Here is a 26813-nt window from a genome sequence, read left to right as displayed (position 1 = left end):
ACAAAGTACTGGAGGAACGGTGGGCGGCACAGTGGTACAGTTGCAGCCTTACAGCGCCAGAGACCTGGGTTCGATCCTGACTACGGGTGCTGTCTATACGGAGTTTGTATGGTCTCCCCGTGACCTGCGCGGGTTCTCTCCAAGATCTCTGGTTTCCTCCCACGCTCCAAAAACGTACAGGTTTGTAGGTTAATTGGCTTGGTATAAATATAAATTGTCCCTAGTGTGTGTAGGATATTGTTAGTGTGCGGGGATTGCTGGTCTGCTCCTACTCAGAGGGCCGAAGAGCCTGATTCCACACTGTATCCCTAAACCAAACTATACTATACTATCAACTGATGCAGCAACCTTGAAAGAAAAGACTGGAGCTGAGTCAATCACTGTCCTCGCACTGCATTGGAAATCCTGTGCATTAGCTTTGCATTGAGCCCTGACACCTTGTAGCCTCTCTGCACTATCTCCCATTCTGCCAGGGCACCATCTGTGAGCAGTGTTTACTTGCTCTAGCCCTGCCTTTGATTGATTTTGTGATCCAGGTCCAGCATTGGTGTTTGCTCTTGGCCCAGTGATGCCTTTGCGCACCACAATGAGGTGTAATCCAACACTCAGGCTTGCATTCCTTGCGAGGCCATGGAATGCAAAGGTCACGTTTGGATAAATATTTGTGTGTTATTAAACTAGAGACAGATAATAGGAACGATAATGATGATCCTCCTCCACAAGAAAGACTGGCTGTTAAAAAGCCATGGTGTGCAGAATAGAAACAGGCCCTTCGGCCCACATGTTCGTAGTCAACCATCAAGAACTCATTCTCAATGATCCCATTTTTGGTACAGTCCCCACCCCTACACACTGGGAACAACTTACAGTGGTCAATTAAACTACCGACTGGCGTGTCCTTGGGATGTGAGAGGAAGCTGGAGCTGGATATGTATAACAGGGCTGCCAACTCTCACGCATTGAGCGTGAGACTCATGCATTTCGCCTAATTCTCACGCTCTCACGCTGATCACAAATTTCTCACGCTCTGTAGTGAAAAATTCTGTGATCAACGAGAATTTCAAAACTCATATCAACTGCATGGGCCGCGGCTGTTGGAGAGCCGGAGCTGAGAGGGGGCTGGAAGCAGAAGCAGCAGCAGGGGCTGATGCGGACGGGGAGCCGGGGCTGGCGAGTGTTTGCCGGGCTGGCGATCGTTTGCTGGGCCATGGAGTCAGGGTCAGGAGTAGTACCTAGTGTGCAGTGAGACCCAGGTTGGTCAACATGGGCCAATTTCCCCCCCAAATTCCTTTGACAGATTGAATAGAAATGTCCCCAATCTCATTGTTTTATTAATTGAACACATAAATGAACATCCTCAAGGCGTGGAATCAGATGGAAACTAATTCAGATGCGATGTTTAAAAGATTGTTCAAAGAAGGGGCATATTTTAAGGGAGTGACAGAGATACTTGCAGGGGAATGTGTGAGGAGGTTATTATTTGTCTTTAGTTTTAGCTTGAAATCTGAAGATTCAGGGTTTAATATAGTAATTGTGCTGATACTGACTGCAACCAACCACGTAATGAATATCATCCATTCCGGAGGTTTTATTTTTCTGATGCCATTTAAACTTCACTTGGATTTCAATCACTTCAGTGTAAAAGTATTGGGAATGATGAGCATTGGAACAAAAATTTGCCCTCGGTACATATTAACTGTAATATAATAATGTATGCATGTTGATAGGTGCAATCAAAACAAATATCTTTTTATCGTTGTTGTGTAAAGAATACCACAGAAAATATGATGTACTCTCAAGATCACATTTAATATAATGCAACATAATTTTGTTCAGACCGAAAGGTCTGAATGACAATAAAGGAATCTAATTCTAATTCTAATTCTAATAGAATAATATTGCTTAAATATATAGTTATTGGATTTTGTATTTTGGAAAATTCCCAGCTGAGAGGAAGACAGTAAAATACTGAAAATATTGGGAGTGAAAATGACTTCAGGACAGTTTGTTAGGAAAATGAAGGAAATGGTAACAGAATATTTATACAGCTGAGTGAGTATAATTTTATGGATGAGAAATTGTGTTCAACCAATTGATGACTTATTTGACAAAGTAATTAGCATGTTAGATAACAAGGAAGCCAATTGATGTAGCAAATTTTGTTATACAAAATTTGGTCCGTGAAGTGCCCCATAAAAGCTTACCGCATTAGATAAGCACCTGTGGATTTGAACGTAATAGATTAAGTCCACGGGGTCAGATATGGGGTTTTATATTGTCAGTGCAGGGGGCTATGAGCAAGGCCAAGTGTGCATCCAGAGTCAAGGTCTGGAATAGTACTAGATGTGCAGTCAAAGCTGGGACAATGGGAGTGTTCAGCACTGGTAACCTAAGCAGGTAAGCAGCTATGATCAGGGTAATGGGGGGCAAAGGTCAGGGTCAGGAGTAGTACCTGGTGTACAGTGAGACCCAGGTTGGTCAACATGGGCAAAGTGTTTGATTATAATCTGATTTCCATACAGGAATATACTAAGATCATTCATGTGCTGCACCTGTTGATCAGAGCCTGGCTCTACTGTAGAATGTAATTAGGAATGCAATTTAGCCTAACCTTATTCATGGCTAATCCAATTTAAAGCATAAATATTGCATTCAAGTGTAGTGTAAACGACTCACTACACAGTATACACCAGAGTGCACAATTTCAAGCTGAAAAATGCAAAAGCTCCATACCAATGGGGGGGGGGGGGGGGGGGGGACCCCCTCCCACCCACACCCTCTTCCCTACACCTTGGTCGCTATGCTCCTTCAGGCTTGGCCTCTCACAATTTCTCACTCCCAACTTTCACCCAATGTTGGCAGCCCTGTGTATAACCTCAGTGCATGGTAGCACCCTTCTCAAACTACAAGGTGCATGTTGCTAAACTGTTGTCACTTTAGGAGCACTGTGCTCCTAAAGCACACACAGGGCCTCCAGGGGTTATGATTGTCTGACTTAAGGACAGCCCAGAGTGACCAAGCGTTTGGAAGACCGGAGGTAGGATTTGCTGTCTGATGTAGGGCTGCAGCCATCTTCTGCTGAGTGGAAACTCAGTTCACGGCAATATCTGAATGGCTGAGTTAACCAAATGTTGCCCTTGATTTAAATATATTGCCCAGATGCTGCATTTTGTGAACTGATGAAGTTATGAAGCATTCTCAGGAACAGAAGAACCCTGTCGTAACCTTGGGAGGACCCGTGTCTGAGGTGGTAACTCAGTCATTAATAATGCGTGAGATGGGTATCACCATCATTCGTGTCTGATTGGTAGCAAAATCACCTAGTGGTCATCCCCACGAATACCAAATGTCAATTGTAGTGAAAAACCTTAGGGATTGTAACATCCAGTCCTACTAATCAATCTTTAGTTTAGTTTATTGTCACATGTACCGAGGTACAGTGAAAAGGATTTTACTTTTGTGCTATCAGTCAGTGGAATGACTATACATGGCTATATGGTTATATATACATGGTAGGTTAATTGGTTTGGTATAATTGTAAAATGTCCCTCGCGTGTGTAGGATAGAGTTAATGTGCGGGGATCCATGGTCAGCGTGGACTCGGTGGGCCAAAGGGCCTGTGTCTGTGCTGTATCTCTAAACTAAACGGAAAGAATTAGCCTACAAACCTGTACGTCTTTGGAGTGTGGGAGGAAACCGGAGCACCTGGAGAAAACCCACGCAGGTCATGGGGAATACCTACAAACTCCGTACAGATAGCACCCATAGTCAGGATCGAACCCGGGTCACTGCCACTGTAAGGCAGCAACACTACCCTCCCATTCTATCACCCTTACCCTAGGAGACTCTGGATAGACACAAAGTGCTGGAGTGACTCAGCGGGTGAGGCAGCATCTGAGGAAAAGAATGGGTGACGTTTTGGGCCGGAACCCTGCTTCATTCGAGGAGGCTTTGGTCCTATTTCTGGATAGGAAAATATTTAATTGGAGTTAACCTCCTGGGAAGAGCAGTGCTCCAGCAGCCCACACTCTCCAAATGCTACCTCACAATGAATTTCATTTAACAGCGTGACTTTACAATTTCCAAATGCCACGGAGATGTTGAATGGAATGTCAGCATCCCCACCCACCACAGCCACCTCCAGCCTCCCAGCATTGACATGTCAGACGTATCCATGGGGACTCTTCACAGGAGGTCTCACAAACCAGAATAGATATCTCGGAAATCACTGCTCGATACTTTGGTAGAAGAGGAAGTTACCAAGGTAACCGTGTCTCTCTGAAGATATTCGCCATTGTTTCTGCCACCAATAATCTATTGTACAAGTCGCAATAGATCTTTTAGGGATTTGGATTTATATGGCACCTGCCACAACATCTCAAATTGTCTCACAGACAATGCGATAGTCAGACCTGTGGTAATGTAGCAGGCAATGTGTGGACAAGCAAGAGACTGATCACTGTCACAATGTTGGCTTGAGGTAAGAATTAGCTGTGAAGGATTCCTTTGCTCATTTGTGGTGGGGTGCCACTACCTCTCAGCATCAGTGACCTGGGTTCAATCCTGACCTCCGAATTTTTCTGGGTGGAGTTTGAGCATTTTCCCGGTGATCAAGTAGATTTCCTTCGGGTTCCCAAAGCCATGTGGTTTAGTAGGTTAATTGGTCCTGATGTTAATTGTCCTGAATCTATATCCTCCTCCACACATATCCATCCCTCAGGCTTCACATTGTTCTCCTCCTCTCCACTCCATATCTGATGCCATTTTGTCTCCTTTAGACATATAAGCATTGTCTTTTAATCCACCCATCTGCCGATCATACCCCCTCACCTGCATCCACCTATTACTTACCAGGCTTTGTCATGCGCTCACCTCTTTTCCAGCCTTCTCGCGCCTATTGCAATCACTGAGGAAGGGTCCTAACCTAAAATGTCTCCTGTCTATTTCCACCCTGGATTCATCTGACTTTGTGTTTTGCTCTGAATCTATATTTGGGCAAATATAGGCACGCAAAGGCTTGGATAGAGTGGACGTGGAGAGGATGTTTCCACTAATGGGAGAGTCTAGGACTAGAGGTCATAGCCTCAGAATTAAAGGACGTTCTTTTAGGAAGGAGAGGAAGAGGGATTTCTTTAGTCAGAGGGTGGTGAATCTGTGGAATTCTTTGTCAGGAGGCTGTGGAGGCAAAGTCAGTGGATATATTTAAGGCAAAGATAGATAAATTGTTGATTAGTACGGGTGTTGGAGGTTATGGGGACAAGGCAAGAGAAAGGGATTAGAAGTTGATGGGCCAAATGGCCTGATTCTACTATCACATGATCTTATGATTTATATCTCTGGTTTTTATCTGATATGGGGAAACGTTCCTGCCATCTCCCTATGTATACCTCTCATTATTGTTCATATCTCAGTCATCTCCCCCGTGTAGATTCTCCTCTCCAAGGAGAACAGACCCACCCTCTACAAACACTCCGCATAATTGAAACTCTCCAGGCCAGGAAGTACCTTGGTGAATATCCTTTGTACCCTCTCCCTATCATACCTTTGGGGGCTAGATTTGAGTGTATGGGTCTGAGAAAAGAGTTGGGTCTGGGCCTATCATCAGGGGAGGGTCTTATCTGGAGATAGGAGGGTGGAGTTTGAAACCAGAATCCACACTCAGTATCCCGTTCCTGCCTTTTCCCCATATCCCCTGATTCCGCTATCTTTAAGAGCCCTATCCAACTCTCTCTTGAAAGCGTACAGAGAATTGGCCTCCACTGACTTCTGAGACAGAGAATTCCACAGATTCACAACCCTCTGTGTGAAAAAGTTTTTCCTAATGGTGTTAGGTCGGGAAGAGTTGATGCACAAAGAGACTTGGGTATCCTTGTACAATAGTCACTGAAACAAGTCATCAAGACAAGATATATTGGCTTTCATAAACAGAGGATTTGTGTATAGGATCACCTATATCTTGCTGCCATAATACACAGGCTAGGTGAAGCCAGGAGTATTGATTTAGTTGCGTGGAAACAGACCAAAGATCATCTGTATACTAATTCTATCATACAAACTAGGGACAATTTACAGAAACCAATTAACCTACAAACATGCAGGTTTTTGGAATGTGTGATAAACTGGAGCACCTGGAGAAAAACCATGCGGTCACAGGGAGAAGGTACAAACTCCATACAGACAATACCTGAGATCAGGATCGAACCTGGGCCTCTGGCGCAGTAAGGCGGCAATTCAACTGCTGCGGCACCATGCCGGCCATAAAGTATTGTGTGAAGGTTTGGCCTCCCTACCTAAAAACCATAACATAAGCTGAGGTTCACTATTGAGCGAGTTCAGCAAAGTGCACCTGACTAATTCTTGGGATGGCAGCACCATCCTTTGAGAATATATTAAGTTGTCTGGGTTTGTAATCACCAGAACTTCGAAGAGTTTGTGGGGATGTAACTGAAAGGTACAAGATCCCGATAGTATGAGACAGACTGGATATGGCTCGGATGTTTCTGTGGTTAGATATAGAACACAGAGACACTCTCTCAGGATACATGATAAGATATTTAAGACTGAGTGATGAGGAGAAAATTACTCAGATTCTGGTGATGCTGTTGAATTCACGATCACTGAGGAATGCAGACACCAAGGCACTGAAGATATTTTAAGGGGCTGGATAGATTTCTCGACAAAGGTTTCAAGTGCATGAGAGAATGGGTTAGAAGATCAGTCAACTGTTGAATGGCAGAGTAGCTCCAATGACTGAATGGCCTCCTCTTGCTCCTAATTTGTTCTAATTTCTCCGCCATGCTCTAATAGGAGTTCTGTCTGGGAATTATGTCATTCTGTTTGCGATTGAGCAGTGAAGGGGGGGGGGGGAGGGGGGAGGGGGGTATTGTGGGATGAGGGGGAGGGGATGGTTGTGACTGGAAGTGGCTGCTCCAATTGTTATAGATACACAAATACTCCATTCCACTCTGGAGAAAGTGAATCTCCAGAGAATTCGGAGTGAGAAACTACATGCAATTTGATTGACTTGAGATGGCACACTACTTAAAAAACACTCCAGGAGGTCAGCTATTAGAATGTATGGGGGGGAACTGCAGATGCTAGTTTACACTGAAGACAGACACAAATTGCTGGAGTAACTCAACAGGTCAGGCAGCATCTCTGGAGAAAAGGATTAGGAGACGATTTGGGTCGAGACCTTTCTTCATACTGAGACCCTTTTCTCCAGATATGCTGCTTGACCTGCTGAGTTACTCCAGCATTTTGTGCCAATCAGCGATAAAAATGTTGGACAAACGGCAAGAAATGGAAGACTTTTGTCGGATTTTCCGTTAGGAAATGGATGCAGCAAATTTCTAAGTGCTGCCCCTTGTGGGAACAGTTAGTAATGCATGCACCCTCTGTGATTTTGACTCCTGTCTTATAGCTTTGCCTACAAGGGCCTTCCACAGTGGCCACAGGCCAGTTGCCTGAACTGTTCCATGTAGCTGTTTGAACATTTATAAATCATTCTAAGTGCCGTTATGTAACATATGCACAATGAAAGGGCACTGTCAAAAACAGGCCTCAGCATTGCTATGGAAACCATGGGTTTTCTCCTTGCAAATCCACATTCCAAGGCCCTTGCTTGTCAACTGCTGCTGACCTCGATAAGCTGAACAGCTGAATGAACAGGCTGACAGCAAGCATGATTCACTCTGTGCCGGCCCAACCATTTGAACCGGCACAGACACTAGGGGATAAATTTACGATCCTTCAGCCCCTCAAGTCCGGCAAAGTACAGAATTGCGAAATCACAGGAAGGAAGTCTCTGAATCCAGGAACACAGTCAGATCATTGCTGTTCAGAAACTCTTCACTAATCACTGCTCCGTGTCCCTTGGGACTCGGATATGAGTCTAAACCTGAGCTGAGAGCTCCGCTTGTGGTCCTTTACTTCTTCTCACACCTTCAACGTTTTGAGAATATGCACTCCCAAGTGCCTCAGTGCCTGTGTCTATCTCAGATTGTTACTATTTAGATGTTACTGCCCCTCTGTCCTGGTTATCCCATAGTGTGTCAGTCTCCAATTATCTGCAATAAATTTCATATGTTCATTTCACAATCTGAGACGTGCTTGGAGCCATCTGCTTTGTTCATGATTACTACATGACCACGTAATGCATTGTTTGTAATCTTTGAAATTGTGGTCCTTTTGCAAGTCCAGATCATTTAAGGTGCCCTCCATAATGTTTGGGACAAAGACCCATCATTTATTTATTTGCATCTGTACTCCACAATTTGAGATACGTAATAGAAAAAAATCATATGTGGTTAAAGTGCACATTGTCAGATTTTATTAAAGGGTATTTTTATACATTTTGGCTTCACCATGTAGAAATTACAGCTGTGTTTATACATAGTCCCCCCATTTCAGGGCACCATAATGTTTGGGACACATGACTTCACAGGTGTTTGTAATTGCTCAGGTGTGTTTAAATGCCCCTTAATGCAGGTATAAGAGAGATCTCAGCACCTAGTCTTTACTGCCGTCTTTCTATCACCTTTGGAAACTTTTAGTGCTGTTTATCAACACGAGGACCAAAGTTGTGCCAATGAAAGTCAAATAAGCCATTATGTGACTGAAACAAGAATAAAACTGTTAGAGACATCATCCAAACCTTAGGCTGACCAAAATCATCTGTTTGGAACACCATTAAGAAGAAAGGAAGCACTGGTGAGCTTACTAATCGCAAAGGGACTTGCAGGCCAAAGAAGACCTCCACAACAGATGGCAGAAGAATTATCTCTATAATAAAGAAAAATCCCCAAACACCTGTCCCAGATCAGAAACACTTTTCAGGTGTGGATTTGTCAATGACCACTGTCTGCAGAAGACTTCATGAACAGAAATACAGAAGCTACACTGCAAAATGCAAACCACTGGTTAGCCGCAACAATAGGATGACCACGTTATAGTTTGCCTAGAAGTACTTCAAAGAGCAACCACAGTTCTGGAAAAAAGGTCTTGTGGACACATGAGATGAAGATTAACTTATATCAGAGTGATGGCAAAAGTATGGAGGAGAGCCAAAGCATACCACCCTATCTGTGAAACACGATGGTGGGGGTGTTATGGCTTGGGCATTTATTCTTTTTTCAGTCTCATAAGGTACTGGCTCACTTATCTTCATTGATGATACAACTGCTGATGGTAGTAGCATAATGAATTCTGAAGTGTATAGACATATCCTATCTGCTCAGGAAACGAGGGGAAAGTATACATTGCGAGGTGTAAAGATGACCCAATCTATTCTAACTGCATGAGATTAAAATCAAGGGGTGATTCTCCCAAATATTGCCCCTCAGGCTAGTGTCATGACCAATGCTCAGTGCTCTTTGATTATTTCCATGCGGACCGTTAAGATGCGACCTCTCTTATCCTTCCTTCCTTCTAACTCATGAACTTCACATCAGAGGACTTGTGCTGGGGTTCACCACTTCTGCAGGATCTCCCCCAGGAGTGCCTGCAAGATATAGCATGAGGATGTGGGAGGATGGAGGCAGACTCTTCCACTATAATCGCACTTCTTCTTCCTGACTTGCACCAGAACGTGGTTGGAATGTAACTGGAAGCCCATCAATTCAGAACCACTCCTTTATAGAAGGTATTCGAAATGTAGACCTGGATTGTCTGGTGGACTGTTCACAGCTTCTTCAGCTTGGCCCAAGTGCTTTCTTCAGTTCTAAGTGTTAATGAGTAATTCCTGACCAGGAAATGTCATAGAAAAGCTGAAACCAGCCCAAACAAACCATCCACACTTTCCATCAGTGTTCTCATGGATATCTAATGAGAACCTTCTCCTGCGCCAATGTTATCTGTGGCCAATTGCAGTGCTCTCATCATTGGCTCATTTCAGATCAACTAACTCCATCCTGATCTGTAATCAAATGTAGAATCACGCATACATATGTGGCTGAGTTGCACATTAGGCAGGGTCATCACCATGCTGGTGTTAAACTTTTTTCCACTGGTACCAGGATCCTCATTAGTTTGTTGAGGGGATGTACAGGGCATGATTAGTAAGATTACAGATGGCACTAAAGTTGGTGGTGTCGTAGATAGTGAAGATAGTTATCAAAAATCTCAGCAGGACCTTGATCAGCTGGGCAAGTGGGCTGAGGTGTGTAAGAAGGAACTGCAGATGCTGGTTTAAACCGAAGATAGACACAAAAAGCTGAAGTAACTGAAGAAGGGTCTCGACCCGAAACATCACCCATTCCTTCTCTCCAGAGATGCTGCCTGTCCCGCTGAGTTACTCCAGCTTTTTGTGTCTATCAAGTGGGCTGAGGAATGGTTAATGGAGTTTAATGCAGATAAATGCAAAGTTTTGCATTTTGGGAAGTCAAACCCAAAATGACTTGGGGAATGTTGTCGAACAAAGGGATCTAGAGTGCAGGTACTTCGTTCCCTGAAGGTGGCACCACAGGTAGATAGGGTGTCAACAAGTCTTTTGACACATTAGCTTTTTTCAGTCAGGGTAGTGAGCATAGAAGTTGGGATGTTATGTTACAGTTGCACAAGACTATGGGGAAACTGCATTTGGAGTACTATATCCAGTTTTGGTCACCGTGATATGGGAAGGGTATCGTTAAGCTGGAAATAGAGCAGAGAAGATTTACCAGGATGTTGCCAGGACTTGAGGGACTGAGCTACAAGGGCAGGCTGGGACTTCGAGCACAGGTGGACGAGGGGTGATCTTATAGAGGCCATGAGGTCAAAATTATGATGGGGATAGATAGGGTGAATGCAGGATCTTTTAGCCAGATTAAAGAGTAAGAATCTTTTACCCAGATCAAGAACCAGAGGATATAGTTTAAGGTGAGAGAGGAAAGATTTAATAGGAACCTGAGGGGTAACTTTGTATAAAGACAGTGGTGGGTATATGGAATGAGCTGCTGGAGGAGGTATTTGAGGCAGGTAAGATAACAACATTTAAAATACATTTGGATGGGTACATGGATAGGATAGGTTTAGTGGGATATGGGCCAAATGCGGGCAGGTGGAACTAGCGTAGATGGGGCATCATGGTTGGCATGATGGGCAAGTTGGATCTGGTTCTGTGCTCTATGACTTTATGCCTATTAATTTTGCATGTCTGCTGTGACCATAAGAAGTAAGTTTTGAGATCACTGCCTGAGCAGATTGGTACTGGGCAACATGTTGAAAGCTTGGTGTAGCTTGTTTGTTGTGCATCAGATTAAATAGCACAGAACATGCCAATGTCCGTTCCTTTATTTGTCAGTGGGGGCTTTGATTAGGGTTCTTCACCACACAGACCAGCTGATTGTTTGAATTATTGTGAGGCTCATCCACAAATACGCACCTCTTTGGAGTGGGCACAATGCCACTAATTTGACATAACGCAGGGCGACCTCCTGCAGACTTCAACCAACATCAACTGATGAAACACTAACATGGGATCCTGCTGTGTATGATTGTGTTGCGAAGCCTTCTACATTGGAACAGTGACAGCACTTCCTGTAAAGAGTTCAGGACAATGTGGCCATGATGTAACAGTCGGTCGGTGCAACATAGAAAATAGGTGCAGGAGTAGGCCATTCGGCCCTTCGAGCCAGCACCGTCATTCGATATGATCATGGCTGATCATTCAAAATCAGTACCCCATTCCTGCTTTTTCCCCATATCCCTTGATTCCATTAGCCCAAAGAGTTAAATCTAACTCTCTCTTGAAAACGTCCAGTGAATTGTCCTCCACTGCCTTCAGTGGCAGAGAATTCCACAGATTCACAACTCTCTGGGTGAAAAAGTTTTTCCTTGTCTCAGTCCTAAATGACCTACCACTTATTCATAAACTGTGACCCCTGGTTTTGGACACCCCCAACATCGGGAACATATTTCCTGCATCTAGCCTGTCCAATCCCTTAAGAATTGTATATGTTTCTCTCAGAAACCCTCTCATCCTTCTAAACTCCAGTGAATACAAGCTGTCGACCCATTCTTTCATCATATGTCAGTTCTGACATCTGGGAAGCTGCGGAGTTCAGGAGAGTTGCTGCCACCCTCACTGTGAGGCAGCCATGGAGTGAGCCTCAGTCCCCTCGCAGCCTCGGACTGTACACTGGAGCCTCCTGGTCACTGTGCTGAGTGAATGGGGCTGTGGCTAATGACCACACACCAGACCAGAGCTTAAAACTAAACAGGGTGTGATTAATGTCAGGGCATTTCCCAGTGAAACACATATGGGCCGTATCTCTCATTGCTGACAGCAGTGTTCCATTCTGTCTATATCAAAAATGCAGATACAAACACTGACAATGTTCAGACCAAAAGGCCTGACTCAAACACTAAAGATTATTCCTTGGCTGAAAGCAACGGGAACTCGTAACAGCGCTGCCGGTAATTGAGTAGATAGCAAGCCTCATCTCAGTGCAGGTCGTGTAACTGCCACAGATAATTACTTCTCCCTGCTCTGCAGCATAAATCACATGGAAAGTGGTCTCTCGCACTGACAGGTCACTTAGGCCGTTTCAGACAGAATGCCTCAGTGACGGTGGGATCAACACAGAGTTGTTGGTGTTGTGATGCAGTCAGATGGCGCACAGGGCAATTTTGAATTTTGTGTGGCGAGACATTTCAATGGCACGCCGCAATTCTGCTCTTTAAATCATTCCTACCTTAAATAAACTAATCAGCGTTTGACAGGGCAGAGAATCATTTTGCAGCCCATTCACGTCCTGGAACTATGAGAGAGCCGCTGGCTAGAGGCGTGAGGGGAATGATGACAGGATGTGTGAATGAAGTTTGTCCCAGTGATTCACACACTCAGTAAACAGACCATTCACAAACATTGAAGGTAGATAAAAATTCTGGAGAAACTCAGCGGGTGAGCCAGCATATAACCATATAACCATATAACAATTACAGCACGGAAACAGGCCATCTCGGCCCTACAAGTCCATGCCGAACAATTATTTTCCCTTAGTCCCACCTGCCTGCACTCATACCATAACCCTCCATTCCCTTCTCATCCATATGCCTATCCAATTTATTTTTAAATGATATCAACGAACCTGCCTCCACCACTTCCACTGGAAGCTCATTCCACACCGCTACCACTCTCTGAGTAAAGAAGTTCCCCCTCATGTTACCCCTAAACTTCTGTCCCTTAATTCTGAAGTCATGTCCTCTTGTTTGAATCTTCCCTATTCTCAAAGGGAAAAGCTTGTCCACATCAACTCTGTCTATCCCTCTCATCATTTTAAAGACCTCTATCAAGTCCCCCCTTAACCTAAGCATCTATGGAGAGAAGGTATAGGCGACCTTTCTGGTCGAGATCCTTCTTCAGACTAAAGAAGTCTGAATCAGTCTGAAGAAGGGTCTCGACCTGAAATGTCGCTAATTCCTTCTCTCCATTTCTCTCCAGTTTATCCAGCATTTTTGTCCACCTTTGATGTTTCCAGCATCTGCAGTTCTTTTTTAAACATTCACAAACACTGTATGAGTCAGCTCTCACACTTCACAAAACCATTCACATTTCCATTCACACAGCCAACTGTCAGCCCATTCACAATCTCAGTCACGAACCCAGAAACAAATACATTCACAAAGCCAGTCACCAAATCATCCACACACCCTTTGACTGACCCATTCACACACCCAATATCAAACACATTCACACACCTCCTCATTGACCTTTTCACACACCCAGTGACAAACACATTCAGAATCCCAGTCGCCATCCAAATTGGACACTTATTGACTGACCCATTCGCACACCTAGTCACTTACACACTCACATACCCACTCATTGATCTTTTCACACACCCATTCACAAACATATTCACAATCCCAGTCACCAACCCAATTGCACACACATTGACCGACCCACTCATACGCCCAGTCACCAAATCATCCACACACCCATTGACTGACCCAGTCACACACCCAGTCACCAACTCATCCACACCCCCAGTCACTTACACGTTCTGAATGTGAGTTTGATAATTTGATAGTTTGATAAGACAGGTAAATGCACCTCAAACCAAAGCTCAGATCGGTTGCGATTGTGTTGAATAGCAGAGCAGATCAAGGGTGAGGGGTAGAAAAGTCCTTACTCCACTGCTTGTCTCTGCAGGCTTGGAGAACGGAGAAGATTGGTAAGAGAAACACTTGGCATAAATTACTGTAGAGAATAAAAGCAAAGTTGGCAATGACAACAGCTGAACCTTGCAGTTCCCACAACTTTGGCAGTCAACTGCAACTTTGTGTCACACTGCACCAATTATTATTAAGAAATACATTTTCCTATTGCCTCCGCTTGCAACCCATGAACTGGATTTGGTGATCAGCATTTCACCTGTGAATTAGGTTGTGGGTTAAAGTTGCCTGTGGATATCTAGGTCTCCGCTGAGGTAGATAATAGCTCAGGACTGCTCGCTAGTTGTTGGTAGGATGGTTCAGTTGCCTGATAACAGCTGGGGGGAAAAAACTGTCCTTGAATCTGGAGTTGTGCATTTTCACCCTTCTATACCATTTGCCCGATGGGAGAGGGGATAAGAAGGAATGGCCAGGGTGCGACAACCTTGAATATGCTGGTTGCCTTGCCAAGGCAGTGTGAGGTGTAAGTGGAGTCAATGGAAGGGTGATTGGTTTGTGTGATGGTTTGGGCTGTGTCCACTATTCTCTACGATTTCTTGCGGTCTTGGATGGAGCTGTTCCCAAACCATATTCAATGCCATGTTTGTTATGGTCAAGAGTGCCAAGATACAGTGATCCAAGCACATCATACCATACATGAGTACATCAGTACTGCAAAAGAGAAAATAAAGTGTGTAAAATAAAGTGTTACAGCTGCAGAAAAAGTGTAGATAAAATGAGGTAGATTGGAAGAATGGAACATTCATCCCCAGTATATAAGATACAAGAGTCTGATGACAGCAGGGAAGAAGCTTTCAAGTTTTTGTATCTTCCGTCTGACGAGAGAGTGGAGAGGGAGAGGTTCTTCATTATGTTTGCTACTTTCCCGAGGCAGTGTGAAGTACAGAAGGAGTCTATGGGGTGGTGGACGGCTGGTTTGTGTCATGGACCAGGCTGGGGATGCATCCCCAGGTCTATGCTTGAGTGAACCTTCACCCAATAGTTCCGCCCTCCTGCTCTGAGATTGTCCCGACACACTGCTAGCCATGAACCAGCATCGAATGTGAGCCAGTTAGGATATCAAAGAACAAATCTTCCTGAAGCTACGATATGCTTCTTGTTTTGTTACCTGCTTCAGAGCTGGGTGTTTTAATAAACCTGTGGCACATCAAACTGAAAAGCACCTGGAGCTTTCAACGTTTAAGAAGAGCAAAATTGTACACAATCTTCATCAAGACCCAATGCAACTAAAGTCGGACATCTTTTCTCCTGTACTTATATCCTCTTATAATAAAGGCCAACATTCTAGTTCTGTTGTTAATATCATGTGTTCCGGCATCTTGGCCGTCGGTGACCTCTGCTAAAGCTGGCCTTGGTGCCTTAGAACATCAAAGTTATACGAACTACATTCTATAAACTGAAAGCAACGTCACACTTCCAGCTCCTGGGGAGTTTTGATGCTGAATGAATGGATGATGGGAAAGGGGTGGAAGGAAGACTGCTCTCAGGAGGTTGTAGGTACCCAGTGAAGAATAGTGGATGCAGGCGGCGTTGGCTAGGATTGAAGAAGCTGAGGGGACTACAGTCAGGCACTCCCAGTTGCCAGATAAGTCTCAGTAAGCACATGAGTGTAGTATCTGATTGCCCACATATTGGGAAAGCCTCCAGTGTAGGAAAACTCTCATGCCCACCCATGGGCTGAAGAAAAAGTAGATGACATCTCCTCTCTTTGAGGGTAGAGCTTGGGTGACCTCACTAATGCAGTAGAGCTCCAAACTGTGAATCTGACAGGGATCAGCAGCCTGGAATGGTTCTGAGGGTAGAGAGGGGAAAGTGACTGTGACCGTGGTCCGCTCAGGAAGGATTTGAGAATATTGGAGGCCACAGACCTCAGTGAGGACAAAGAATTGTATTTGAGTATTGGCTCTTTAAATAATACACCTTCAGTGGCTTTAGTAATAGCCGAATGTTCATGAATAAATAAGAGGGGACATTTTTCAGACTAGTGAGTTTAAAAGCCTCACTGGAGATAAATATTGCATATCACACTACTGTTGACGTCATCTAGGGAGATTTACATCAGAAGCAATTTCTGGGAAGAATGAAAATCCCATTGAAAGACGAGGTGATGAATTTCCTCTGAAACATGCACAAAATCACTCGACTCTGGGTTAAAGCAATTTTCAGGAGTGCACTGTTGTTTCTTTTGGATTGTATGAACACATTTTTAGCTCAGGGAATCAAAATTGGAACTCAACTCTGCTGACGATGGTCGTAATCATTTTATGTGTTTCAATCCAGAGAATGAGTGAAAATTTAATGAAATAAAATTCAGTGCAAGGACGTGCAAGAAGGAAAAAGAAATCTCATAAACTACAGAAGATTAAAGGCATCGGTTTATAGCACGAACTTGCCATTGGGAACGACTCCTGTAAAGTGCACTGTGCTTGCAAAGAGTAATGGAGCAAGTGAATGAGGGAAAGGTGACCTTGCTTAAAAGTTTCATAGCTTCATCAAGTGTGGATTTAAACACTGAGCAGAACAGTGCAGCTTTGTTCTCAGATGTTCTGCCGACAGCAGCTGAGATAACTGGCTCCCTCCATAACCTATCATATTCCCCAGTGTCGACAGTGAGAGATTTGACTGCTTGCAAGATCAGGCATCACCAAAGTGTTGTGTCAGCAATTCCTTGGACTATCACCTCAGGGACATGAAGGGTTTAAGTTCACTCTTCTGTTCCAGAATGTGAAAAAAAATCAAGGCTGATCGAAGCATTTAAAATTATAAGATCTAACAGACATTCAGACAGGTTCATGGATATGGCAGATTTAGAAGGATATGGGCCAAAAGCAGGCAGGTGGGACTAGTGTAGATGGGACATGGTGGTCGGTGTGGGCAAGTTGGGCTGAAGTGCCTGTATCCACGTTATGAGTCTAAGACTCTATAGGGTCGACAGTCTGAACCATGTTCTCAGAGTGGAAATAACAAATAGTGACAAATAAATAGCAGGCTCTGCGTTAGCAGAGGGTTGTGTTGATAAGATTTGGAGCCAGCTGCTCCCAGTGGCTTATTACTTGTATTATCTATCATACTTCTCTTGATATCAGAGGTCATTCAGCCCATCAAACCTATGTCGGCTCACAGAACATTCCCCTCAGTCCCATTCTCCCACTATTTCCCTGTAACCTATTTTCTCCCACATGCTCACCACCTGTCCCACTCACGCCGTCCCTCCCCGATCTTCCTACCACCCATCGACACACCAGGAGCAATTTACAGTAGGCAACCAGCAAATTTTAGATATGTGGACATCTCTTAAGCCCTTGGGGCAACGCATGTGGTGGTTACAAACATACTGCAGAAGCCAAACTATTTTGGAGAACAGATTGAGGATTGAGGATCACTGCCTCCCTCCACAAGAGACACTCTGTCTCTTAAACATGTGAATTAAAGCTCTTGAGGATCTTTGCTTCAGAGAGAAGAGGCACATCCACCTCCTCCCTCTATCTGATTCTGAGCAGCTTTGAGGGAGGTTGGGCAGGCAGTGATCTGTCTCATTTCTGCAATACCCAGTGTCACAGGAGCAGGAATATTCTAACTAATTACAAAGCCACCAACACAAAGCTGTCACAATGGCTCCCCATCCCTCCAGAGTCAGACTTCCTGGTGAAGCCGGAAAACCACAGGTCACCACTAGGGTATTGAAATGGCTGTGGAAGTCAGGGTGAAACATTGAATTCACAACCCAAGAACGTGTTTCAATCGCTAATCTGCGTGAATGGTCTTCAGATTCTAAGACGAATGGTACAGCTAATAAAGCTGCTGCCTCTCAGGTGCAATGTCTTAGGTTCGATCCTGACCTCTGGTTCACTTGATTCCATTTGTGTGGAGTTTGCAGGTTCTCTCTGTGACTGCGCAGGATTTCCTCCAGGTGCTCCAGTTTCCCCCCACATCCCAAACACAAGTGATTTGGCAGGTTAATCAACCACTGTAAATTGCCCCGAATGTAGGGGGCTGGTGAGAGAATTGGGGGGCTTATAGAAAGATGGTTGATAGTGATTGTGTGGACACAATAGGCCAAAGGGATAGATCTGTGTTGCATACAAGGATTCATGAACAAACATGGATAATAAACACTGAGAATCTAAGGTCAAGGTGTTCGATAAAGCAGCTATTGGAAAAGTGCCTGAACACACCATTATGGTCACATCATAATTTACAACAAAAATTTGTATGTTGTAAGTATCGCATTTTTTCATTAAAGTGGTATTGATTTCTCCACCTCAAGGAGGAATGAAAGAAGATGGCAACTTAAATATTACCAACTCTCTGATGTCATGGTGCATTTTAATTACCTTGGTACAATTACTGTGCACTAATTAAAAAGGCCTTTGATAAATGTAACCCTGCTGCTGAAGGAATTTTGCTTCAATTTTTTTGGCTCATTTTTCCAGAACTGCTGCTTCATGCTGATCCTTAATTGCCCTTGAGAAGGTAGTCGTGAGCCATCTCCCATATATTATAGTCCGGTTCACACATAACCTCTTACAGCCACCATTGCATAAGCTCTGGGTTAACATCTGATGGGATACACACTACTGTGCTGAATTCACCCTAATGTACTGTTCCTGTGCTGTACTGTTCTATGTTCTACTAATGGGTGTGACAAACCTCATCACGTTGTTCCCTCAGTGCATCTTGCTGTCTAGGAACCAGCTGAACCCCCCCCCACCCCACATACCTCCTCAAGCCCCCAATCCCAGTGCCTTCTCAACAGGGTATAAAAGTGTTAACTGCACCCTATCAAACTGTCAATCGGTCTGTGAATCCTCTCACATACCACCAAGAGCAGGGCGTCACAGTGGTGCAGCAGTAGAGCTGCTGCCTTACAGCACCAGAGACCCGGGTTCGATCCTGACTACGGGTGCTGTCTGCTCGGAGTTTGTACATTCTCCCTGTGGGGTTGGGTTTTCTCTGGATGCTCCAGTTTACTCCCACATCCCTAAGGAGTACGGGTTTGTAGGTAAATTGGCTTCTGTAAATTGTCACTAGTGTGTGTAGGATAGTGTTAGTGTACGGGCATGGCAGGTCGACACAGACTCGGTGGGCTGAAGGGCATGTTTCCGTGCAGTATCTCTAAACTAAACTAATCAAAACTAAATGTTGTTATAGTAGAGTAAATATAGGGCCTGTTTCTGTGCTGTATCTCTAAACTAAAAAAAAAGGCAGGGAGATCGACCCATTGTGCTTTAATAAGACTTATCATTCAACAGCAAGGAACAAGCTTATGGCTGAATTCCCCAAGTGTAATGATTCTTGAAGAAACCTTTTTGCTAGATAAAGGAGATCACCATGTGTTCAATAAGAAAGCAACAGCAAGCATTTATTTCTAATTTATCTTGTTCTTCTATCGACAGCAAATGGAATTATTTCGAAAGTAATGTAGGAAATGTTGTGGCGTGTGGGAAGCGGTCCAGAGGCCCCCCTGAGGAAAAGCGGTTCCCACCAGGCGACCCTCTCCTGCTGTCAGTGCAAATGAAATGGGATATTTCAAACTCGCCCCCTCTCCAACTAAATCAGATGTCGAGAGCAATTTGAGAAACCCGCTAGTGAGGATCTATTGGATTCCCACAAGCAGATATGTTTGGACGTAATGCTGATTTGTTCCATGTGAGTTCAGTTCAGTTGACAAGTCCAGTTTAGTTTATTGTCACGTGTACCGAGGTAAAGTAAAAAGCTTTAACCAGTCAGCAGAAAGACAATACGTGATTACAATATGTTATTCACAGTGTACAGAAACATGATAAGGGAATAACATTTAGTGCAAGATAAAGCCAGTAAAGTGCAATCAAAGGTAGTCCCAGGGTCACCAATGAGGTAGATAGTAGTTCAGGACGTCTCTCCAGTTGTGATAGGATGGTTCAGTTGCCTGATAATAGCTGGGAAGAAACTGTCCCTGAATCTGTAGGTAGCGTTTTCACACTCATAATACCCTGTGCCTGATTGTAGATGGGAGAAGAGTGAGCGGCCAGGGTGCGACTCATCCTTGATTATACTGCTGGCTTTGCCAAGGCAGCATGAGGTGTAAATGGAGTCAATGGAAGGGAGGTTGGTTTGTGTGATTGTCTGGGCTGCACCCACAATTCGCTGCAATTTCTTGAGGTCTTGGATGGATCTGTCTCCAAACCAAGCTGCGATGCATCCTGATAAAATGCTTTCTATGGCACATGTGGAGAGAGGCAGTGATCATCCATACTCCAGGGCCCTTCCCCTGTTGAGACAGTGCCACCCACCTCCTCCACTATTCCAGGACTATCTCTCTCCGGACCTGGAAGAGGCAGCGGGCCCCGTACGGACTTGTCTGCCTGATCTCCAACGATGCCACCACTCGGGACAGCCTGAAATCTCCAAGCAATTTGAAGCATTGTATATTCATGATTTGGACGAAGGGATTGAAGGTTTTGTGGCAAAGTTTGCGGATGATACGAAAATAGATGGTGGGGCAGGTAGTGTAGAGAAAGCAGGGACTCTGCAGAAGGACTTGGACAGGTTGGGAGAATGGACAGAGAAGTGGCAGATGGAATGTAATGTAGCAAAAGTGTGGAGTCATGCGTTTTGGTCGCAGGAATAAAGGCACAGACTATTTTCTAAATGGGGTGACAATCCAGAAACCGGAGGTGCAAAGGGACTTGCCAGTGCTGGTGCAGGATTCCCAAAAAGTTAATCTGCAAATCGAATCGATAGTAAAAAAAAGCAAATTCAATGCTAGCATTTATTTCAAGAAGGCTTGTATACAAAAACAGGGATGTAATGTTGAGGCTCTATAAGGCACATTTGGAATATTGTGAGCAATTTTGGGCACCATATCTGAGGAAGAATGTGCTGGCACTGGAGAGTATCCAGAGGAGGTTTACAAGAATGATCCTGGGAATAAGTAAGTTAACCTATGATGAGCGTTTGTCGGCACTGGGCCTGTACTCGCTGGAGTTTAGAAGAATGAGAGGGGACCTAATTGAAACACACAGAATAGTGAAAGGCTTGGATAGAATGGATATGGAGAAGATGTTTCCACTAGTGGGAAAGTCTAGGACTTTCTAGGTCTAGGTCTAGTCAAAGCCTCAGAATTAAAGGATGTTCTTTTATGAAGGAGATGAGGGGTAATTTATTTTGTCAGAAGGTGGTGAATCTGTGGAATTCTTTGCCAGAGAAGGCTGTGGAAGCCTAGTCACTGGATATTTTTAAGGTAGAGATGCATAGATTCTTGATTAGTACAGGCGTCAGATGTTATGGAGAGAAGGCAGGAGAATGGGGTGAGGAGGGAGAGATAGATCAGCCACGATTGAATGGAGGAATAGACTTGATGGGCGAATGGACTAATTCTTCTATTCCTTATGAACTTATAACAATTTGGAAAAAAAATTACACTGCTGAGATTTAAAAAATCAAAACTGTTGGCAAGGTGGCACAACAGTGCTGCCTTACAGCACCAGAGTCCTGGGTTCAATCCTGACTACGGGTGCTGTCGGTACGGTGTTTGCACGTTCTCCCTGTGACTCCGTGGGTTTTCCCCGGGTGCTCTGGTTACCTCCCACACTCCAAAGACGTGCAGGTTTGTAGGTTAATTGGCTTCGGTAAAGATTGTAAAATGTCCCTAGTGTGTAGGATAGCGCTGGTGTATGGGTTGATCGCAGATCGGTGCGGACTCGGTGGGCCAAAGGGGTTGTTCCCGTGCTGTATCTCTAAAGTCTACTGTGTGGTGTACTAAGACACATTGCCAGCTGCATCACCCTACATCCGTTTCCTGCACTGTTCCCATCTCAGCCATGCGCTCTATAGTAGGAGGGATAAAATGGTATAAAATCCCAGGCCAGTTAGGGTTAAAAAGGGAAGAAAGATACCACTCCTGTCCTCAGGCATGCCGAGCTGGCACAGGAGAATCTGGTACAAAGCACCCAGGCCTTTAATGGCCGTGACCTTCATGTTGGTCAGAAACAGGATTAGCCCTCACTCAAAGTCATTGAAAACAATTTACAGACGCAGACTGGAGGCATTTTAAAATCCCAAACCTCATGTTTCCCCATGTCTTTGTTTTTCAATGAAAGTCTGATTCCGAACAAAATTAGAACTGTTTTTGGATACTATCGCCAAGTAATCATCCAACTGATTCTTTTCACTAGCTGGATACATCTGTTTAAAGGATGCTGCCTCTTGCTTAGAGCATGAGTTCAGATCACCATATTTTGGCCAACCTGTTCCAGCTGGCAGAGAAAAGGAGATGGTGGCAACTTGGCAGAATCCTGGCTGCTTCTCGAAAAAGACATAAAAACAATGTGTAGGTTAATTGGCTTCGATAAAAATTGCAAAAATGGCTCTAGCGTGTAGTGTGTGCTAACGTAATGGGGATCGCTGGTCAGCATGGACTTGGGCCGAAGGGCCTGTTTCCGCGCTGTGTCTCTAAACGAAACTAAACTAAATTAACCAAATGAGTAATTTGCCAGTTACCTCTGGATAGTCTCTTCCAACTGTTTCGTTTTGACGTTGTCCTCCAGGAACTGTTTGTTGATCCCCTGGTCCTCTTCTGCTGCCGAAGAAGGCGTGCCCTCCAGGAGCCATCGTTCTCGCAGAGACTTAGACTGCGTGAGGAAAAGAAATGGGAGTCAGCTATAGTGACAGAACTCAGTGGTCTGGGAGTTCTGGGCTCTCCCATCAATGTTGATGGTCAAAAGGGTTTTAATCGCAATACATACTCGTGACCGTACCTCTGTTACATGGTTAGATCACAGCTAATTTCAATGGGTGATTTCCCACTTATCAACTTATCTACACAGAAGGGTCCTGCTTACTGCTTTCTGCATCTCCCTCACATCCATTCCTTGCTGGTTTACCCTGCCCACAATGAGCTGGGGCTACCATCAATTGAAGCGCACTAGTCACCATGTTTGGGTCCTTTATGAAACTCTGTATTTCTCACTGATTTCACTCGTCCCTGACCTACGTACCGAAACAGGACCGTGCATATTTTCAATATCCTGTTCAATCCAGAGCTGGCCAACAAAATGCTTCAGTGGAGTCATTTCAAATTGTGCCTTGCATTTGTGTCATGTGAATGCTCAAAACCTGACCTCGGTCTGTAAATCAGCTCAAACCTCACAGTTGTGGTGTTGGTTTGCTAAAATAATAACATCTGGTGCATATTACTGATGCTAAACTGTGAGTTACAAAACCTCAAACTAGCCATCTGTTGGCACTCTGCCCATTTGTCAGACTCTAAACAAGCATGAAGGCTTCTGATGAGATGGGCCATGCACACGCATTCCTCACCAACGATATGGTCCTTGCTGAATTAGCAAAGACCACAGTCAACACTCTGCATGCACGGGCTGATACGATAAGATACAATATCACTTTATTGATCCCAGGTGGGAAATTGATCTGCCAACAGTCATAAATAAACACCAAGGTACATGAAACATGAAATGAAAGTGACGAGTGGGAAGTCCAGGATTGGGAATGTGCGAAGATTGGGAAGGGTGGGGGGGTGTCAGTCTACTCCATGACAAAAGGGGGAGGAGTTGTACCGTCTGATAACCACAGAGAAAAAGGACCTAAAGCTAAGGTTACAGTTATTTTAGTCTTCCTTTCCAAATGTTACCAAGCTGAATTTGTTCAGGTTACCAAGACTACCTGGAGCCTAATTGGCAATTTTTAAGTGATACTTCAAAGCTGTCACAAAATAGGCAAGATGCTTTGCCAATACTTGCACATGAATTCTTCTCACACTCCTCAGCAGGCCAGAGGGTCATTGCTTGCCGACCATCCCATTTACTTCCACTACAGCTTCTACCTGAAGTTTGGCTCTCATCTCAGTATAAATCCACCGCTTTGCAAATCTGCTCAGGAATAGGCTTCTTCCCATAGTTGATTTAGTAAAATTGTGGTCCTCTCCATGGGCCCATCCTTTGCTACATAGACGCAGAAGATCCGGTGGGCCTGTAGGGAGAAACTGCCCCTGCTCATCCCCCGAAGACCAGATATCCCGGAGAGGAGAGAGTCGGTGGGTACGAGTAGCAAAGCCGGTGGGAGTGGGAACCGCATTCTTGAACTGCAGGATTGCGCCCCCAGGGTCGGCCGAGAAAGGCACCCCTGGGGTATAAAGGTGGACAGGCGAGGAGAGGGACGTTGGTTCCCTGGATGATTGCACGAAGGAGGCAGCTGGAGGCCCACAGCATTTGGATCAGGCTCCGCTCATATGACCTAGAGAGTGGACTAGAGTTTGGAAAGGTGCCCAAACGTGGCGTCTCTTGCATGCGGTCTCAGAATATTCTTGCACGTTTTGCTAATCGGGGATTGTGCTTAGGTATGGCAATACGTTACTGAACTATATGGAAAAAAAAGAGTTTCACTGTGCGTTTACACATGTGACAATAAAGCACCACTGACCACTGACCCATTAGATCCAGTGGCAACCCTTTATTGGATGTGGTCTATCAGTCAGCAACAAAATTCTGGCAATACGGGCCTGCACTTCTTCCTGATCCTTTCCCATTCATGCACGAGTGCCGGTTACATCAGCAGGGGAGCCCCAGACATGTGAAGAAATGTAATTCAGCCAGGATTGATGAGCACATCAAATGGAAGTCACTATGCAATTTCCAGTGAATGGAGCTACAACTGAGGTTGGGTTACTGTGTTACCAGCTTGAAGCAGCTGGAACAGCTGTGACTCTGTACTGATCTGAGAATGATAGCTGATCCCAAATGGTTCAGAATATTTGCATATTAGTTCAAAAGACCCTTGAATAACAAATAATTTATAAATAACAATCAGACAGGCAAGACATCATAATCCAATATCACCATTCACATGCTGAGTGAGTCTACATTCTGATATAATATAACTGAATTTATGCAAATGGTTATTACTCTGTAATAACATCCTGGATATGATGCTATCATTGTGTTAAGAGTTCCATATTGATGTGTGTTTTGTTGCCAAACATCAAAGTGAAATTACCACCACGATTATTATGGAGTTTGGGAGAAGTCATTCAGAATTGTAAATTGAAATCACACCATTTTCAAAGAGTCAGCAGAGTAGAGAGACCGCGGCCACAAGTACCGAGAGGCTGATTAAATAACATAGAAACATAGAGAATAGGTGCGAAAAATAAAACCAGAAAATGCGGTAAGCACTAGGCAGTTCAGGCAAGAGGGAGATACAGGGTTCATGTTTCGGGTTGCTGGCCTTCAGTCAAAGCTGGGAACATTTTGAAAACCAGCATGTTTAAATTAGTAGAGATGGGGGAAGCAGACAAAGTGAGTGTCTCATAGGATGGAGACCAAGATTGGTTTTGTTTGTTTAGGAGATAGCATTGGCAGCTTGATAATGGCAGCTAATCTGTTGAGATGTATACACAAACTCGTGGGGCAACGTCTCATCATCTGTATGGGCAGCTTCAGCACTCTGGGTGCAACAAGGAATTCACCAATTTCAGATAACCAGCCTTTCCAGTTTGTGTCGGAACTGGCTAATTCCAATGCAGGTACAGGGTATTCTACATCTGCTAGGGACTGGGATTTTAGGTCTATAATGGTGGGGTCATCAGATTGACCAACAGTTCAGTTTTTTTCTCTGTAGATGCTGTCTGTCCTGCTGTCTCTTCCGAGACAGCAGGACAGACACCATCTACAGAGAAAAAAACTGAACGTTTTTTTAGTTTTGCTTCAGATTTCCCACATTTGCACCTGTTTGTTCACAGCCAGCTTTGATAGTGACTACTGATACTGAAATTGGAGAATTTGATACTGATTCCAGAAGGCTGCGTTAGTTAGATTGGCATCATGGTTGGTGCAGACATGGTGGGCCGAAGAGCCTGTGTCTGTGCTATTCTACGTTCTATGCCACCAAATATGAAAGGAACCTCCTTGCCCAGTGCAGGCATCTTGCGAGTGGCTATAGAAACCTGGGGCTCCTTAAACAGCAACATCAGATAATCTCAGAGCAGGGTACCTGGGCAGTCATAGTCAGAGAATCACCGGGCACGCGAACAGGCTCTTTGCCCCATTGAGCCAATGTTAAGCATGAAGATTGAGGGGGGATCTTATAGAAACTTACAAAATTCTTAAGGGGTTGGACAGGCTAGATGCAGGAAGATTGTTCCCGATGTTGGGGAAGTCCAGAACAAGGGGTAACAGTTTAAGGATAAGGGGGAAATCTTTTAGGACCGAGATGAGAAAAACATTTTTCACACAGAGAGTGGTGAATCTCTGGAATTCTCTGCCACAGAAGGTAGTTCAGTTCATTGGCTATATTTAAGAGGGAGATAGATGTGGCCCTTATGGCTAAAGGGATCAGGGGGTATGGAGAGAAGGCAGGTACAGGATACTGAGTTGGATGATCAGCCATGATCATATTGAATGGTGGTGCAGGCTCGAAGGGCCGAATGGCCTACTCCTGCACCTATTTTCTATGTTTCTATGTTTCTATGTAACCATCCACATTAGCTTCTCCCTGAATATTCCACTCGTCTACACACAATGGGCAACATACATAGAAACGTAGAAAACCGGTGCAGAAGTAGACCAATTGGCCCTTCGAGCCTGCACTACCATTCAATATGATCATGGCTGATCATCCTAATTCAGTACCCCATTCCTGCTTTCTCCCCGTATCCCTTG

The 26813-nt window shown here is 44.5% G+C and overlaps 1 protein-coding gene across 1 annotated transcript in view; it reads right to left on the bottom strand.

Moving 5' to 3' along the window:
- The window catches only part of palm (paralemmin), a 137227-nt gene that overhangs the window by 16423 nt on the left and 93991 nt on the right, over positions 1-26813 (bottom strand). Inside the window, exon 4 of the mRNA XM_033046709.1 lies at positions 22639-22769. Within this exon, the coding sequence (XP_032902600.1) occupies positions 22639-22769 (131 nt within the window). The remainder of the gene's footprint in view (positions 1-22638; positions 22770-26813) is intronic.

This window comes from Amblyraja radiata, chromosome 29 (genome assembly GCF_010909765.2).
Source record: "Amblyraja radiata isolate CabotCenter1 chromosome 29, sAmbRad1.1.pri, whole genome shotgun sequence".
NCBI lineage: Eukaryota > Metazoa > Chordata > Chondrichthyes > Rajiformes > Rajidae > Amblyraja > Amblyraja radiata.
The sequence above is the reverse complement of the archived record's forward strand: the minus strand, read 5'-3'. Positions and strand labels throughout refer to the sequence as shown.